The 17,726-nt window shown below is 46.0% G+C and overlaps 8 protein-coding genes across 8 annotated transcripts; 4 read left to right on the top strand and 4 right to left on the bottom strand.

Moving 5' to 3' along the window:
* Positions 1 to 315: 315 nt before the first annotated feature.
* Positions 316 to 1,738, top strand: N7495_005243 (protein kinase RIO2; the record flags this gene model as incomplete). Its single annotated transcript, XM_057207894.1, has 3 exons — positions 316 to 378; positions 441 to 585; positions 645 to 1,738. 3 exons carry the CDS (start codon positions 316 to 318, stop codon positions 1,736 to 1,738), a joined length of 1,302 nt encoding a protein of 433 aa, XP_057061668.1.
* A 269-nt stretch (positions 1,739 to 2,007) lies between these two features.
* N7495_005242 (mitochondrial 54S ribosomal protein uL23m) lies at positions 2,008 to 2,869 on the top strand (the record flags this gene model as incomplete). The annotated part of the gene is made up of 3 exons (XM_057207893.1): positions 2,008 to 2,087; positions 2,221 to 2,508; positions 2,620 to 2,869. The coding sequence occupies 3 exons, from the start codon at positions 2,008 to 2,010 to the stop codon at positions 2,867 to 2,869; spliced, it is 618 nt and encodes a 205-aa protein (XP_057061667.1).
* A 414-nt stretch (positions 2,870 to 3,283) lies between these two features.
* On the bottom strand, positions 3,284 to 6,204 carry N7495_005241 (putative LON domain serine protease; the record flags this gene model as incomplete). Its single annotated transcript, XM_057207892.1, has 3 exons — positions 3,284 to 3,371; positions 3,431 to 5,669; positions 5,739 to 6,204. The coding sequence occupies 3 exons, from the start codon at positions 6,202 to 6,204 to the stop codon at positions 3,284 to 3,286; spliced, it is 2,793 nt and encodes a 930-aa protein (XP_057061666.1).
* Positions 6,205 to 6,843: 639 nt separating this feature from the next.
* Positions 6,844 to 7,937, top strand: N7495_005240 (porphobilinogen deaminase; the record flags this gene model as incomplete). Its single annotated transcript, XM_057207891.1, has 2 exons — positions 6,844 to 7,108; positions 7,186 to 7,937. The coding sequence occupies 2 exons, from the start codon at positions 6,844 to 6,846 to the stop codon at positions 7,935 to 7,937; spliced, it is 1,017 nt and encodes a 338-aa protein (XP_057061665.1).
* Positions 7,938 to 8,155: 218 nt separating this feature from the next.
* Positions 8,156 to 9,333, bottom strand: N7495_005239 (IGBP1/TAP42 family protein; the record flags this gene model as incomplete). Its single annotated transcript, XM_057207890.1, has 4 exons — positions 8,156 to 8,318; positions 8,339 to 8,730; positions 8,786 to 9,062; positions 9,122 to 9,333. The coding sequence occupies 4 exons, from the start codon at positions 9,331 to 9,333 to the stop codon at positions 8,156 to 8,158; spliced, it is 1,044 nt and encodes a 347-aa protein (XP_057061664.1).
* Positions 9,334 to 9,807: 474 nt separating this feature from the next.
* N7495_005238 (uncharacterized protein) lies at positions 9,808 to 15,044 on the top strand (the record flags this gene model as incomplete). Its single annotated transcript, XM_057207889.1, has 13 exons — positions 9,808 to 10,019; positions 10,069 to 10,262; positions 10,330 to 10,436; positions 10,485 to 10,750; positions 10,806 to 10,913; positions 10,968 to 11,769; positions 11,823 to 11,891; positions 11,939 to 13,189; positions 13,252 to 13,652; positions 13,705 to 14,218; positions 14,276 to 14,461; positions 14,527 to 14,679; positions 14,730 to 15,044. The coding sequence occupies 13 exons, from the start codon at positions 9,808 to 9,810 to the stop codon at positions 15,042 to 15,044; spliced, it is 4,578 nt and encodes a 1,525-aa protein (XP_057061663.1).
* Positions 15,045 to 15,965: 921 nt separating this feature from the next.
* On the bottom strand, positions 15,966 to 16,517 carry N7495_005237 (uncharacterized protein; the record flags this gene model as incomplete). The annotated part of the gene is made up of 1 exon (XM_057207888.1): positions 15,966 to 16,517. One exon carries the CDS (start codon positions 16,515 to 16,517, stop codon positions 15,966 to 15,968), a length of 552 nt encoding a protein of 183 aa, XP_057061662.1.
* Positions 16,518 to 17,386: 869 nt separating this feature from the next.
* On the bottom strand, positions 17,387 to 17,587 carry N7495_005236 (uncharacterized protein; the record flags this gene model as incomplete). The annotated part of the gene is made up of 1 exon (XM_057207887.1): positions 17,387 to 17,587. One exon carries the CDS (start codon positions 17,585 to 17,587, stop codon positions 17,387 to 17,389), a length of 201 nt encoding a protein of 66 aa, XP_057061661.1.
* Between the last annotated feature and the right edge of the window lie 139 nt (positions 17,588 to 17,726).

Genomic DNA, 17,726 nt, shown 5'->3' with positions numbered 1-17,726 from the left:
CAGCCCTACAGTTATCTTTTCATTTTTTCCATCCAGAGTATCTCTACAATTACTGTTAGAACTATGAAATATGATAACATAACCGAGTCTTCGAAACGTATCGTTCAAATTAATTTCTGTAACGTCACTGTAGGTAAATAGGTAGGCATATATGTCCCAAACTGGAAATAGGGCTTAGGGCTTCTTATCTTATCATGAATTTATCAACTTTTTTTGTCTCCGCATCAACTCGAGATTCAGTTTTCAAGGACTCAACCATCCTGCGCCAAAGAACAAGGATTCTCGGGCTATTTCAACTATCTGAAACACGCCACAATGAAGCTTGACGCAAAGCAGATTCGCTACCTCACTACTGAGGATTTCAAAGTCCTTGCCGGGGTACATATCCACCCCAGCCATTCGATCAAGGCTTTTATCATGAGAACTAACACAAAATATAGGTCGAAGCCGGAAGCCGAAACCATGAGGTTGTTCCAACTCCGCTGATAGTCACGCTTTCAGGTCTCCGGGGCGGCAGTGGCGTGCACCGCTCGATCTCGAACTTGGCCAAGACTAACTTGATTGCTAGAGTGAAGAATGCGAGATGTAAGCAGACTTGCTTCTGAACGCACTTCTTAAAAAAACGCTAAATCTTTCCCCTCTAGATGACGGCTACAGACTCACCTACGGCGGACTGGACTACTTGGCGTTGAATGCGCATCAGAAGCAGAACGTTGTCTACTCTGTTGGCAACCAGATCGGGGTGGGAAAGGAATCAGACATTATTGCTGTCGCTCACAGTAGCGGAACTCAGCGAATTCTAAAAATCCATCGTCTCGGCCGAATTTCCTTCCGAACTGTCAAAACAAACCGCGACTATCTACGACACCGCAGTTCAGCATCCTGGATGTACATGTCAAGATTGGCAGCGATGAAAGAGTTCGCATTTATGAAGGCGCTTCGAGAGAACGGATTCTCAGTACCCGAACCTATTGCCCAAAACCGCCACACCATTGTTATGAGTATGATTGATGCATTCCCTTTGCGCCAAATTTCCACAGTGCCTCATCCCGCCGAATTGTACTCCGAACTTATGGACATTATCCTGGAATTTGCAAGATTTGGTCTGATTCACGGTGATTTTAACGAGTTCAACATTCTCATCAAAGAAGAGGTTAATCCTGATGGCCCTGGGAAGTTCCCAGTCACCACAAAAATTGAAGACGTGCCTGATGAGGACATTCGTCTCACGCCCGTCGTCATTGATTTCCCACAGATGGTTTCTATTGATCATGCCAATGCTGAAATGTACTTTGACCGCGATGTCGACTGTATCAAGAGGTACTTCAAGCGGAAGTTTCACTTCGTCAGCGACTCGTCTGGTCCATCGTTTGCAACTGCCAGAAAGGGATTCTTGAAAAATCCCGGCAAGCGTCTGGATGTTGAGGTTGAAGCATCGGGCTTCTCCAGAAAAATGGCGCGTGAGCTCGAGAAATACATGAAGGAGGTCGGCGTAGATGGAGATAATGGTGCTCCTCGAGACGATCTGGATGAAGATGGAGATGAAGAGGAGGAAGAAGAAGAGGAGGAGGAGGAGGAGGAAGAAGAAGAAGAAGAAGAAGAAGAAGAAGAAGAAAAAGAGCAGTCAGTTTCAGAGTCTGGTGATTCTCATGAGAAGGCGCAGCTGAAGACTGATGCGGACGTTGAAGAAAGCTCTCAGCGACTGGAGGCCCTTCAGGTCTCTGGATCAGGAGCTTGAGGTGAAAAAAATCCTTCGCTGAATAATGACCATAATTATGAACTTAGCATGTATTATAGGAAACCCTAAAAGATCTTAAAAATTATTATCATTACAATGATTATCAGAGATAACTTTTACCCAAGGATATGTATGGGCCTCTTTAGACTACGTTGAAGTAGATTAGATATGATAGGAGTAGGGCGGGCGGAACGGCCATTTGCGCAGTTTTCTCAAGTCAAAAGATCGCCGGCAACCCTACAATTTAACCACAACACACTCAACACAAAATGCGAAGCAAGGCAGTCAACATTTCCAAGGCGAGGGGAACTCCCTTCTTGCCACCATCTCAGCGAAAGCAGATTTACCTGTACGTGATCCCCGCCTCCAATGAGGGAAGCCTTCAAATTTCACCATATTCCGAGACTCCGGTCTCCGATCATACAATCACCAAAAAGCGACAAGGAACAATCAACTAATGGCCTATTTCACACCCTACATAGACCAGAATTCGTCATCGCTCTTGTCCGAACTCCCCACCTCTCTGCCAACTATGCTCAATTCCGCGTCCCTCTCAACTTCAACAAGCTTGACATGCGCGACTACCTACAAAATCTATATGGAGTCAGTGTCATCGAGGTCCGCAGCTTCATACAGCAGCAACCCATTACCCGTATGACCCGTGACGGCCGGAATCTCGGTCCGTGGCGACGACCGCAGTCACAGAAGCGAATGACTGTGCAATTGAAGGAACCCTTCGTGTGGCCAGAGGAGCCGAAGGATACATCCAAGTAAGTAGTTTCATTTATGTGGAATGGCTCGCCCTATGAAGAGGGTGATAATCTTGCTGCCATTGCGCCTATAATAGAATTGCTGCTAATAGGTTGTTTTCGCAAATCTAGATGGGAGAAGGATTCTTGGGATGCAACTGAGAAGATTCAGTCGCAAATTATGAAAAAGAACACTCCCAAGGGCCACTCGGCTGAAGAGCCCGACCACAAGGTGCGCAAAGCTTTCGAAGAGCAGGCTAAAAAGTTACGGGAAAATAAGGAGACATGGAAGCCGACCTGGAAAACACTGGGCCTGGATTTTGCGCATAAAGAATTTGCGGCGAACGTCGGCTCTAACAGACCCAAGTGGGCGAAGTCTTGATTGAAGCCTGAGTCGAGTGTCTCTGATATTTTTCGTATGTGCCGGATTGTTCTAACAGAAAACGGCTGTCCATGTCCTTTTGCCTTACCTTTAGGCCTATATTTGTATTATATTGTATGGTACCTTATATTTGGGCCTTCCAGCCTTGAAATAGTGTCTACCGATCCTTGGTGTCGTTTTTGGTGAATTGGCTTGTATTTGAGAAGATAACGAATGGAAATCTTGGATAACATAATTTCGTGGCAAAAGCACAAGACAACTGACTGACTTTCATATGGGACCTGATATGACCCCGGTCATGCTATGCTAAAAGATTGGGGTTGAGAGAGCTGAAGAGAGCAAGAATATGTAAAAAAAAACACAAAAAAAAAAAAAAGCAAAGGACAACCGGAAGCAACAATGGTGAGGCCGCATCTACAGACGGCTCTCGACGAAATTCACTTGCGGTTGGCCGGGCCAATGGGCATCTGGCCAAATCTGGCGCAGTGCTTCCCAGATATGTCTGAAAAGAAAAAATAGTGTTAGCATAACGTCGAAAGAAACAGAAGTCGGATGACCTACTGAACAAAGATGATATTTAGGCCTTCGTGGACCTCCTGAGGGACGTCTTTGACATCCTTGCGATTGCCATGCGGAAGCAGAACAGTCTTTACACCAGCATGCAAAGCCCCAATAAGCTTCTCCTTAATTCCACCAACGGGCATCACTCGACCTCGAAGCGATATCTCGCCAGTCATAGCGATCTGGGGCGGAACAGCCTTGTTGGTGAACAAGGAGATAAGCGCCATGGTATGGGCAAGACCGGCTGAGGGCCCATCCTTGGGAATAGCACCAGAGGGGCAGTGGACATGCAGACTGCGGCTCTTCATGATATCCTCATTCGGATCATGGGTAAGTCCCAGCTCAAATGAGTGGGCCTTGACCCACGTAAGTGCCACCTCGACAGACTCCTTTAGAACATCTCCAAGTTTACCAGTAAGCTGGACACGGCCATTTCCTGGCATGTCAGCCACCTCGATAAACAGAATACTTCCTTGACCACCAGTGGAATACGCAACGAGGCCAGTAACTATGCCAGGGCGGCCCTGCTTCTCGGCAATCTCCTCTTCGAAACGCTCGATTCCAAGAATATCCTCAAGATCGTCAATGTTGACGGTCGAGTTATAATTGCCCAAGCGGCCAGAGTCACTGGCATCAGCATATTGGACGGCCTTGTAGCGGCAGATGGAACCTAGCTCACGCTCCAGATTACGTACACCAGCCTCGCGCGTGTACGAGGTGATAGTCTTGTCAATCACATCATTGGAAAGGCTGACCTGTCCATCAGACAAACCGTTGGAACGAATTTGCTTCGGGATCAGATGACGCGTGGCGATGTGTCTCTTCTCAACAGTGGTATACCCTGAAAGAGAGATGGTCTCCATACGATCAAGCAATGGGGCAGGAATAGTATCTAGAGAGTTGGCAGTAGCAAGAAACAGTACCTTACTCAAATCAATCGGAATATTGATATAGTGATCTGTGAAGGTATTGTTTTGCTCGGGGTCCAGAACCTCCAGCATAGCAGCGGAGGGATCTCCTTGGAAATTTTGACCACCGACCTTATCAATCTCATCGAGCAGGAAGACTGGATTGGCAACCCCCACCTTCTTCAGACCGCTGACAATCAGACCAGGCATGGCTGCGACGTAGGTTCGTCGGTGACCGCGGATTTCTGCCTCGTCGCGAACACCACCAAGAGAAATACGGTGGAACTTGCGACCGAGCGAGGCAGCAACTGACCTTGCCAGGCTGGTCTTACCAACACCTGGAGGCCCAACAAGAAGCAAAATTGGAGACTTATCAGTCATACGTCTGGACTTCATATTCTCGAGTCGAGTCTCCAGTGCCACTCGATCAGACTCCGAGAGCATTGGAACATCTTTCTCAAGGTCTGCGTTCGATGATAAATTCAAATCCTTTGTCAGTCCACTGATCTGGCGCTCCACGTCGTTGTTGGTCGCTTGCTTCAAGCGCAATACAGCCAAATATTCCAAAAGTCTCTTCTTGATACGTTCAAGACCGTAGTGATCCTCGTCCAATTTCTGTCGGGCTAGTCTCAAAGTATCTGGGCCAAGTTGGTCTGCAGTCACTTTCGACCAGGGGATCTCAGACAAGTTTTCTAAGTAAGTGCGGCAAACGCCATATTCGGCATTAGCAGGATTCATCTTTCGCAGGCGCTTCAGCTCCTTTTCCGCAACTTTACGTGCTTCGGGGCTGAGTTGCGCATCGTTCAGCTTTTGCTGCAACTCATCGATCTCGTTTGGCTCCTTCTCCTCATTATCGCTGCCGCCGCGTGCGGTTGAATGGCCGGGAGGTACGAGCCCAGAAAGGCTCGCAAGAGCACGCTTTGTCAGTAACTCTCGCTCACGGGGATCAATATCGGTACCATTATTGGGAGGGTATGAAGTTGTAGTGATATGTGTGACGTTGACGCTGCTCTTAATATGCTGCGCCTGTCGACTCAAGAGCTCAACTACCCTCTCTAGTCGCTCCCTGACATCGAAGGCAGAGAGAACTCGTAGTTTCTCCTCAAAGCTGACATCAGATATATCAGCCATAAAGTCAGCTAACTTTCCAGCCTGGTTGAACTCGGTTTTCGAGACATAAAATTCGAACTTTCGTGCCACCATTGGAGAAAATCGATTTGACGTGGCGGTGAGTAAGGAGGACATGCGTATCAAAGTGAGGAGTTCGCGAGAAAGCTGTCTCAACTGTTGGAAGAGTTCCGCGGCGTCCGAGTCACCGTTTATAGAAGCGCCTGGTAAGTGAACGATCTGTCAGTCACCTTCAAGGACAGTCCATCTAACGTTATAGTCGAAGGACTTACTTTCTTCATCATGTACGTAAACTTCTGCCTCGAAGTATGGTCGGTCCCGCAAAACTTTCCTAACTGTGAACCGCTGGGATCCCTGGACCAAGAGATATGCTTCAGAATAGGAACGGCGTTGCACGCCGATCACCTTCGCCACCGTTCCAAACTGAAATAAATCATCCTTGCGTGCTTGCCCTGCATCGATTGAATCATATTCCGCCTTTCTATCGTGGTCGGTATCTGCTTCCTCTAGAAGTCGTTGGCCATCTGCACTCAGCAACGGAGAGGCGAGCGGAATACATCCAAAGGTAATAGAATTCAGTTCGCGCTTCGATGGCCGGTCTACCAGGGATGAAAGAAGGTTTGCTAAGTCGGGTCGATTGGATACGGGAATTCTCAGCGTCACGCCAGGGAGTAAGACTGAGCCCTTGGCCAGAGGAACCAGGGGAAGCTTGATGGCTCTGCCACTGCTGGTCCCCATCTTTCAAGTTGCCGGAAAGCTTATCAAGGAATCGCAAGTAAAATTAAATGGTTAAGCAATGAGTGGAATGTGTTCAAGTAATTTCTTAAGTAATAAATTAGATGGAAAGAGGGGAAAGATACAAGATTTAAAGACCTCGGGGGGGGATGGAGGTTCCAGAAGCACGTAGATGAAGTCCGGGGTATGTCTTGTAATCTAACGTCCCGCAACCGAGGTTAGTGTCATCTATCCCTAAATAGAAACCACTTTTGCAGGTCTATATCAGAGTATACAATATCTATTGAATGTGATACTTCGGGAATCCGGAAATCCTTACAATCTACGCGAGATTGAAACCGAGCATTCCATCTGGTTGTGGGCATTGCTGTTCTTCTGTATCATATCAATACTTCAATCTTTCCATACACATCCCGTGATCGGCAGAGTCAACCCGAAATCTGATCGTCCAATCGTTAAATGTTGACGAAGCTGAATTTTCTATCGAAGGGTGGAAATCTGCTGAAAACACGCCCATTGTGAATCCTGAGAACAGTACAAACATCACCCTCTCTTTTCTAGGTTGACAGAACCCACCTTCCCATTCTCGTCAGCTTCAATCTCAAGAGCTAGCCAATCTCAACTCGTGCTATACTGTACAAGATGGCCTCCTCTTCTCCTGACAAGATGGTCTTGACCATCGGCACCCGCAAGTCGAAGCTGGCTATGCTCCAGACACACGCCGTGCGCGATGCCTTGCAAAAAAATTATCCTGACTATGAATTCAAAATCTTCTCCCAAGATTCTGCCGGTGATCTGAACAAGGTCACTCCCTTCCGTGATTTCGCCACCAAGAACTTATGGACGGAAGAATTGGAGGAATTGATGATTGGGGGGCAAGTCGATTTTGTCGTTCATTCACTCAAAGGTGAATATTTCCCGCTTCACACTTTCAATTGATCTCCCACCTGTGACAGAGAGCTGATGTATAATCAATTGCACCAGATGTTCCCACCAACCTCCCCTCTACCTGTACCTTGGGACCTATGCCGCCCCGCCAAGATAGTCGAGATGTTCTCGTTGTGAAGAAAGGTCTGTCATACAAGAGTTTGTCGGAGCTTCCCGCAGGCTCCGTTGTCGGAACCTCTTCTGTTCGCCGGACTGCTCAATTGGCACGGAAATACCCCCACTTGAAGGTGCTAGATGTACGTGGAAATATTGAGACTCGTATTTCCAAGCTAGATGCGGAAGATAGTCCTTTTACTTGCATTATTCTCGCAGCGGCTGGCCTGCTTCGTATGAACATCGGAGACCGCATCGCGCAATACCTGGACTCGACGAACAGCGGAATGCTCTATGCTGTCGGACAGGGTGCTCTTGGAATTGAGATCCGTAAGGATGACACCGTCTTAAAGCAAATGTTGGAATCAATTGGCCACCAGGAGACAACATTTGCCTCCCTCGCTGAGCGCAGCCTGCTACGTACTCTTGAAGGAGGTTGCAGTGCCCCACTTGGAGTTGAAGCTGAGTGGGTTCATGGATCAGAGGGATCTAAAAAACTACGAATGCGGGCTGTTGTTGTCAGTGTTGATGGCAAGGATTGCGCGCAGGTGGAATTGGAGGGTGATGTCAATTCAACTGAAGCTGCCGAGGCATTCGGTATCACTGTGGCCAAGGCTTTGGTTGAAGATGGTGCTGGCGCGATTCTGGATGTCATTCAAAAAGACAAGGCAGCCAAGGTGAATGTTACAGCATAAACGGGAAAAAATTACATATACATAGGTGTTTGAGTATCATGTTGGAATGAAATGAAATCGACCAGCTCTCTTTATTAGACATTGTTGTAGCATAGGGTTAACATGATTTGACTGGGACGTACGGGCAATGAATTGTGCAAATCACAATTAGACCAGAAATTTCGTGATATCTGCATAGACAGAAAAAATTCCATGCCCTAAATTCTACAGTGATTTGATCACCCCCGGTTTAGTGTATTGCCAGCTCCTTTGGGATTTGCCTCGACATATTCATCCCAGGCCCGAGCCTTCATTGTTTCCTCGTCAGCCTTATCAAAGTCATCTTCGTCCACCTCGGGCTGTATGCCAGACTGCTCCCCTCCCTGAAGGATGTTGCCCCTTCTTTTTCTTCGTCCAGGTACTCATCTATTGTCATAGTCGGGAGATTATGGCCAGATCGAAATACTCCTTGCTGGAGCTGTGTCCGACGGTCGAGCAGGGTGAAAGGCTGCATCGGCCTTCCTTTGCTGTTCAATAAGGGTCCATTTCTACCACTTCCGAGTAATTGGGATAGAGATGGATCCAATCGGTCAGAATCGCCAAGTCCTCCCAAAGTTCTTCTTTGTCGGTCGTCCTCGGTGGGCGGATGATCAGGAGGGGGTGCGTTACGCATAGCTGAAAGCATATTCAACTCTTGCAAAAGCATATCGAGAGCCTGAAAGGTCTGGTGTACGTAGAGTTGTATCTCAGCAAGGTAGAGCATCCGAGTCTCTTCATCGTCGCTTTGGAGTTGCGCCTCGTTCCGAGCAAAGTACTTTCGAGTGGGTAAGCAGACGAGCACGAGGATTCAACCATTCAATATTTATTACCTCCAGTTTCTGCTTGAGTTCCTTTTCTTCTCTGAATCGCCGAACTTTAGTATCTCGCCGTGCTGCAGCATCATTGACAGGTGCTAATGTGAAGGCCGATGGATTAGCCACATATCCATCGAAAAGAGACTTGTCTCCTTTTGGCAGTAGCCCATATTCATCCACACGTGTCAAGAATTTTTCATATTGCTCCAAGGCTCGACGGAGCAAGGCTTCACGGTCCGAGCTGGGACTTCGCTGGATGAGCTCGGCAAGAAAGTATTCCAAGGTCATGTACCTAGGCCAAAATTGGATCAGCTTAGTCAATTGAAGTAAAGACCTATAGAGTGGAATCACTTTAAGTCGCCTGATGAGACATCATCGAGAGATTCATTCGAGCTGAACAGAGACAAAATACCGATTTGTCGCTGACATTCTTGAAACTTCTCAATAGTCTGGTTGACATCATTTCTGTAAGCATCACTGTTTGTATCTCCTCTTGATTCAAGGGAAGATTTCTTCTCTATTGCTGAGGTGAACAATGAGCGAAGAGTCTGTGATTGTTCCATTCTGCGTTGGGTTGATTGAAAAGAGGATTGGAAACCTAAACTCAACTTGGCCCCGCGATTTTGGCGGGAGTTTTGGCGAATCGATAAGCTGATAAGAGCTCTATCTTATCGCTATCATTTTGATGTATAGATCAAAACATTCAAGCTTCTTTTCTTTCCCATGTATAATACCTACTTCTTATTAATTCATTCGGAATAGTTATTTAGGTAGACTGCTATGTTTTTCAGGACTCTGAACAGACTTACCATGTGATATTTCCTTCAAATCTGACTAAGTGGTGCTCAGATGAAATTTGAAGTATATTCATCTTTCAGGTATTCCTTTCCTTCGTATCCATCCCCCTCTCTCTTCGCTTAACCTGCACAATTTTCATCGTAATTTTCCATCTTAACCTCACTCTATCATTTTGTTCTATTCTTTAGTCCCTCCTTTCCTTTCTTTAACATATACTGCACCGGCCACCAATACCCAACATGGCATTCGCTTCCAGCGACTCAGAGGAGCCAGAGAGTGAAAACACACCAGCGATTATGGCATCAGCACTACAAAACTTTGAGGAATTAGATATTGAGAGCGCAAATGTGGAGTCCAGTGAATCTGAAGATTCTGATAGTGAGAGTGAACTCATAGTTCCGATCACTAACTCTGCGATCCGTCGAGCCCAAAACAGTCACTTTCAGGCACTGTCAGTTTTGAAATCTCATAGTTTCATATCACTTTCTGACAAGCTATAGCCTTACCCAACATTCACTGAGTGAGACAATTGAGGAGAGCAGGACCCATTATTCTAGGCGAAATGAAGATCTCACAATTGCCAAGCTCGTCGAGAAACGGAATCCAAATGCTGGTAACTTGGAGCCTCGATCGTACCAGATTGAGCTCTTTGAGCGCGCCAAAGTGCAAAATACAATTGCAGTCCTTGATACAGGTAAGTCTTACATTCACAAATGAGCTTTATCCATAAATATCTGGGCCCATATATCTGATACAAAAAGTAGGATCGGGAAAAACGTTAATCGCAGTACTCCTACTGAAGCATACACTAGATCTTGAGCTTATAGATCGTGCTAATGGAAAAGCCCCTCGTGTGGCATTCTTCCTGGTATGTCATCTTCCTTGACCTAGAGAAACTATACCGACAAGCCAACAGGTTGACAGTGTGACACTTGTCTTCCAGCAATCTGCAGTTCTGAAAAACAACATAAATCAGAACATCGGGTGCTTTTATGGAGCCATGGGACCAGACCTTTGGGACCAACAGACTTGGGATGACCACCTAAGCAAGTATATGGTCATAGTTTGCACAGCAGAGATTCTGAATCAATGCTTACTCAACGCGTTCTTGAGGATGAAGCAAATTAATCTCTTGATATTTGATGAAGCTCATCATGCCAAAAAGGAGCATCCCTATGCACGGTTGGATCTTCAAACCAAGTTTCTTTTCTGAAAGATTTCTGACGTTTTTGCTTAGTATCATCCGCAATTCCTACTTTACAGTGGATCAATCAGAACGCCCAAAGATCTTTGGAATGACGGCGTCGCCTATTGATGCCAAAGTTGACGTCGCAGAAGCGGCCACGTGAGATTTTTCTTGATTCCTAGAAAATTATTCCCAGGCGCTAACAATATATAGAAAACTAGAGATAATTTTAGACAGCAAGATTGCCACAACGTCACAGTTGACCATGCTACGGCAAATCGTGCAGAAGCCCACTGAGGAGACATGGACTTACAAGAAACTTGAGAACTCTTTTCGCACCGAGCTATACGATACTTTAGAGACAAAGTTTGGAGATATGCAGTCATTAAACCAAATGTTTCAATTCTCATTGAAAGCAACGTCAGAGCTGGGAAGGTGGTGTGCAGACCATATCTGGACACACATGCTGATGGACGATGTCTTACCAAAGCTTGAGGCTCTGACTATCAAGGGGAAAGACATGGAGGGTCATGATCCGAATGCAACCCAAAGAGATATGGATAGAATTCAGGAGGCCTACGAGATTGTGAAAGCTTATCAACACAAGGATCCTGCTGAACCTGGCCAGCACAGTTCAAAAGTCGACCTCCTCCTGGCAATGCTAACTCATCGTTTCAAAGAGTCAAGTGAAACAAAGTGCATTGTGTTTGCCGATCGACGGAACACTGCAAAGATGCTATCGCTTCTCTGTGAGCAGCTAATAATTCCTAATATTCGACCTGGAGTGCTGGTTGGAGTACGCAATTCCGATCTTGCTGGAAGAATTACATCTCGAGAACAATTTCTCGCCTTGGTCAAATTTCGAGAGGGAAGTATTAACTGCCTGTTTGCAACATCAGTCGCCGAAGAGGGGCTTGATATACCAGACTGCAATCTTGTTGTTCGGTTCAGTCTCTACAGTACGGTGATTCAATACGTGCAGAGTCGAGGCCGTGCAAGACATGAGAACTCAACTGTAAGTTTCCGCTCCATTAGAAAGATGAGTACTTGCCAACCATTTTCCAACAGTATGTTACCATGATTGAATTCGGAAATGATGAGCACAAGCAGCGGATGCAAGAAGTGCGACGTGCAGAAGTATGTACGACACAAGAATGTCTGAATATAGCTAACACTGCGAATAGAATCTCATGTCGGCCTTCTGCACGCGTCTGCCTCAGGATCGGATTTTACAAGGAGACATGGATCTTAGCAATTTTTTGCAGGATGATGCAAAGAGAATCTACAAGATCCCTTCAAGCGGAGCAAAGCTAACATACCGACATGCCGTCGAAGTCCTTGCACGTTATGCGGGCTCATTGCAGTATGCACATGATATTTCATGCCATGTCAGCTACATCGTGACAGAATGTGACAACTCCTTTACATGTGAGATTATTCTACCCGAAACATCTCCTATTCGAGGCTTGATCAGTGGCCCAGAGTCGAAAAAGATACTTGCGAAGCAGTCAGCTGCATTTGATATGTGTATTCTGCTTAGAAAGAACCAACTTCTTGATGATCACTTCCGATCCATCTACCACAAGCGTCTTCCAGCAATGCGCAATGCTAAATTGGCCATCGTTTCTAAAGAGACTAATCATTATATGATGCGTTGCAAGCCCTCTATTTGGGATAGAGAGCGAGGTGATCTTCCGGAAAGACTTTATGCGATTGTGATAAACTTCTTACCTTCAAAGTCTCTGACTCGGAAGCACGGAAGCCTTCTACTTTTGACTCGGGTAGAGCTTCCACAGCTCCTGGAGTTTTCTGTTTACCTCGAGAATGATACAGAAACCACTATTCAGCTAGTGAAGCTTGTAACTCCACTTTCGGTCTCATCCGAGGATCTGGATTCTCTGTCAATCTTCACACTTTCCATTTTCCGTGATTTGTTTCACAAGACCTTCTTGCCTGAATCAGTGAAGTTTCCTTATTGGATTGCCCCGATTCGCCCAGACCTCGCGCCCAGTAGTCCAGATGTTCTTCCGAACACATTGCTGGATCGTGATAGTTTGAATGTTGTCCAGCAAAATCCGGAAATGAAGTGGAACGAAAATATGGATTCCAGTTTCATCTTGAACCATTTCATTTACGACATGTGGGATGGAAGAAAGAGATATTTCCCACTTCAAATTGAATCCTCGTTGCGTGCTTCAGATCCACCCCCAGAAAATTCCCCTAAGCGGAGATGGATGGATAATATCTTAAGTTATACGTTGAGTCTATCCAAGAATTCTCGTCCGAGATTCTTCGAACAAGCAAACTGGAGGCAGCCTGTCTTGCAGGTAGAGACTGTTCCCCTTAGACGAAACTTTCTCGACAAGGCAACAGAGGCTCAGACTGCAGAGAAAACCAATATTATGGTCTGCCCAGAACCTCTTACCCTCTCACCAGTCAGTCGTCTTTATCTTCAATGGTTATTGGCTGTATAATTGATTGCTAGTATTTGTATTAGATCCCGTTATACCTAGTGACTTCATGCCTAGCCTTTCCCGCCATCATGAGTAGGATGGAGTCCTACATGATAGTCCTGGAGGGGTGTCAGTCTCTTGACCTCGACATTGATATCCGGTATGCCCTGGAAGCTTTCACCAAGGATTCCGACAATACAGAAGACCACAGGGCGATGCAGATCCATGTTCAACGAGGTATGGGAAAGAATTATGAGAGACTTGAGTTCTTGGGCGACAGCTTCCTCAAGATGGCCACATCAATTTCGATCTTCTGCTTGAGACCCGAGGATGATGAGTTTGACTACCACGTGAATCGTATGGTACTCATTTGCAACCAAAACCTTTTCAATACCGCTGTGAAGGTTAAACTCTTCGAGTGGATACGTAGTCGTGGTTTTTCTCGGTGAGTATCTCTGGTCTTTCTTTAGATTTGATAGACTAACACAGTATCATAGCCATTCGTGGTATCCACCAGGACTCCAACTCACCCATGGTCGAAACTTTGTGAAGAGTGCCGCTTCAGAAGGCACTCATGCGCTTGGTGTGAAAACTATTGCCGATGTCTGTGAAGCCCTGATAGCAGCAGCGCTACTTTCAGGTGGAAAAGATCATCGCTTTGATACAGCTGTCAAAGCAGTCACAATATTCGTTGACAGTACAATGCACAACGTTACATCATGGGCTGGCTATCGGGCGCTTTACAAAAAGCCGGGTTACCAAGTTCAAGCTTCAGATGGATCTGAGATAGATCTTGCGGACAAGATTTTCAAGAAAATGGGTTATCGGTTCAGGTACCCTCGTCTTCTTCGCTCTGCATTCACTCACCCGTCTTACCCGTTGACCTGGGCGAGAGTTCCCTGTTATCAGCGTCTTGAATTCTTGGGTGATTCACTGCTAGACATGGTTTGCATTGAGGACTTGTTCAAGCGATTCCCTGACAAGGATCCCCAGTGGCTCACGGAGCACAAGGTAAGATCTCAATTGGTGTCATATGGCGTGGTTGGATGTTGTGCTAATGGAATCTAGATGGCTATGGTTTCGAACAAATTTCTGGGTGCTCTCTGTGTAAAGCTCAAATTCCACAGACACATGGCACACTTCAGTAGTCCCATTCAGGCGGCCATAACTAATTTCGCCGAAGAGATTCAAGCTGCCGAGGATGAGAGTCAGGGAGCAATGGACTACTGGCTTGCTATCCACGATTCTCCAAAGGTAAGTATTAAACATGCATCGGTATTGCTGCGATAATACTTATACTGATGCTTCTATGAATGAAGTGTCTTCCCGATATTATTGAGGCTTATGTTGCCGCGATATTCGTTGACTCGGACTTTGACTACACCGTTGTGGAGGAGTTCTTCATTTCTCACGTGAAGCCCTTCTTCGTTGATATCTCTCTCTACGACACTTTCGCCAACCGCCACCCAACAGTAAGAGTTTTGTCTGAAAGTATGCTAAAAGTACACTAACATTGTCGCAGACTTACCTCTACAGACAGTTGACTGATCTTTATGGATGCACTAATTACTGCCTCAAGTCTGGCGAACTACCCACCATTGATGGAGAGCAGCCCGTGATTCTCGCTGCAGTGATGATCCATGGCATTTCAGTTGCGCAGTGCACCGGTACTTCAAGTCGATATGCAAAGGTTCGAGCGAGCGAGAAAGCCTTGTCGGCAATTGGTGGAATGCTGCTGAGTGAATTCTGCAAGAAGTTTCACTGCGACTGCCGCGAGAAAGATGATAAGGAAAATTTTGACGACAGGCATGAACTTGATAAGGGCACTGCGATTTAATTCGATTTTACTTTTTTCCCTTGAAATTTTGTTCTGGTTTTCATCAGATATATTGATGATGGGCTTACTTTTGCAGGAATCTATTCCACTTTGATCTTTACGAGCTAGCTGCAGAATTAATCAAATAAATTCTTGGAGGAAGTACATTCTAAAGAACACGATAAGGTGACCCAGCTCTTATTAGAGCGCGGAGCCAATATCAATGCTCAAGGTGGCGGGTTTCTACAGACCGCTTGTTTTAAAAGACACGGAAGGCGGACACTACAGCACTGCTTTACAAGCTGCGCTTTCTGGAGAACATGGCCGGGGCCTGGATTGTGCTCATTCTCCAAGGGGTAAATCTAATTCTCGAGTCTGCATCTTATGGTTTCTCCTTTAAAAGGCTGAAAATCTCATGAAATCTCCCGAGTACACGTGTTGAATCCAGCAAAGTGGCTTACATACCTCGTGTGCCCAATATACTTGCATCATCAAAGAGTCAGTCAAGAGACCTCATCTGTTAGGAAAATATCCTGAGGGTGTCCTGAGACGATGTGGATACGAGTGAGGAATGTGAGATGTGCCTGATATGGGTATGATGATATTCAGGCTAATCGCTGGTCCTCAGAAGAGGCTCCAGCTCCTCCTTTTTAGAGGAGTCTCTTTGTGCGTATGCAAGCAGGTAAGGCGACTTTGGTGGTGCATAGGCACTCTTCCACATTCCATATACCTCATTGTATGGTTGGCGTAATATCATCTCAGATAGATCCGAACGTTTTCAGAAAGCTCGTATATGGTGCGGAAAAAGTAGTCAAAAGGAGTATAAGCTTTGTGTGTTTCTCTTGTCTTCGGACTTGCAGGGAAGCTTGTGTGAAATCAGTACTGCTCCTCACTGATCTTGTAGCATCTACCCCACAACTTCAGCTTGATAACCGCAGGCCACTAAACAGCACCACTGTTCTTTCCCCCTGCATTCCTTCGCTTTGCTCTACGAGAAACGCCAACTAGTTTCTTCTTCATAAAAACCCATCGAACCGTACCCCAAAGCAGATGCGCAACCGATAACTTCCGAGGGTGACAATCATGCCCAGGTTGAATCCACTCGCGCCACGCAAACTCCACATGCCTCCACCATTCCGTATACAAGATTGCCGTTCCCGCGGAGATAAGCAATGATATCGCAAGAAGTACAAAATAGTATCCAATATTAGGTCCACTATCATTGAGCTGGGCGACATTCATCCCGAAGAAGCTCGCGGAGAAGCTTAGCGGAATGTAGATCCATGCAACAACTGTGAGTCTAATTTGGAGGTTGTAGTTAGCAGTTTGCTGTAGGAAAATAGGGAAGATTTGGCTAGAGAGAAGAGAGAGGAGGTACTTTTCAATAGAACGAGCCTGCTTATACGTTTCTTCCGCTTCTTCAGCGGCCGTGGTGGATGTCTGAATCTGCGCCTGTCGCTTGATCGATCGTTCGTATGATATGGCGTTGTCCATTACTAGCCTGAGGTCTTCTAATAGACGAGCCTCCCAGCCAGATATTGGGATTTTGCTTGCGCTTTGAACAGGGGTCGCTGTAACTCTGTGAGATTGGAAAAGAGGAGCTCCGTGAGAGACTTCAAATGTTGCCATGTTCGGGGTAATGATTTACATCCCATATCTGTGCAGGAGTGGAAGTTTTTCATTGTTGCGAGTGTCGTTCGGAGAATATTCTCTGTGAATGGTTTCAGGTGGTAGATACTGGCTTTGGGGATTGGTCTGAGGTTAAGTCCGTGGTATGTTGTCGCCATACAAGAGCCTTGGGTGTTGATGTGGAAAGAGGATCGCTCGTGGTTTATCATGGAGGAGTCAAACACAACTGCTGCCAATCCCCATTGACATTAGTACAGGGAGATTTCGAAGGTACTCAAGCGGAGCATTACCCATGGATGTTCCACGAGTGTCAGTGGACCCAGAAGACGCTGTGATGTACCCGCCATTCGGGTGCTCAAGCTGCACGTAATCCTTTTCCGACGGTAAAGCTTGCGTACTGGCTACATGGACTCTGTCGAGTTTCTTGGTAAAATGCTCAATGAAGAATCTTGGGGGTTTAGACGCAATCGAGCTCCGATGGTATCGATTACATCTTCGGCTGTTAAATCAGATATTCTAGCAATAGATTGAGGAGTTGTGGGTTGATATTGTCCTGGAAGGAAGTGTAAGATGAATATTTGAGTGTTTGAAGCTGCACAGAGCTCATCAATTTGTGTCAAGAGGGCATCAGCAATATCTGGTAGTGTAGAAGGATCCTGAGGCTGGTATGCAAGAGCATTGCTATCTTCCTTGAAACAAGTACTCCACTTCAAGTAAAGATGATCATTCGTGATTTAAAGCAAGGAAATACCAAAGGCTTGGTCGAAGATTTCTTCGTTGAAGGAAGGCTCTTGAAATGGGTTGAGTACCGCTTGAAGCCAGTGGGTTTTTAGGGCAGCTGTTGCAGGACTGATGAATTCCGCGTACTCAGATCGCACATAATCATCGTAGGATGTATAGGAAGCTTGTCGACTATTTGTATTTGGGGTGGCCATGTTGAAGTTTTGAAATATTGATTGCCAATTTGAGGTACTAAATGGCCTGGTAACTCAATGTCACGTCGGCGAGGCTTATTCGAATTCAAAATTGATGTCCTTCTATAATGTATTAAATAGTGAGGGTCTTCGTAAAGGA

Source organism: Penicillium taxi (genome assembly GCF_028828555.1).
Source record: "Penicillium taxi strain IBT 34144 chromosome Unknown utg000004l_segment0_segment0, whole genome shotgun sequence".
Lineage (NCBI taxonomy): Eukaryota > Fungi > Ascomycota > Eurotiomycetes > Eurotiales > Aspergillaceae > Penicillium > Penicillium taxi.
The sequence above is the reverse complement of the archived record's forward strand: the minus strand, read 5'-3'. Positions and strand labels throughout refer to the sequence as shown.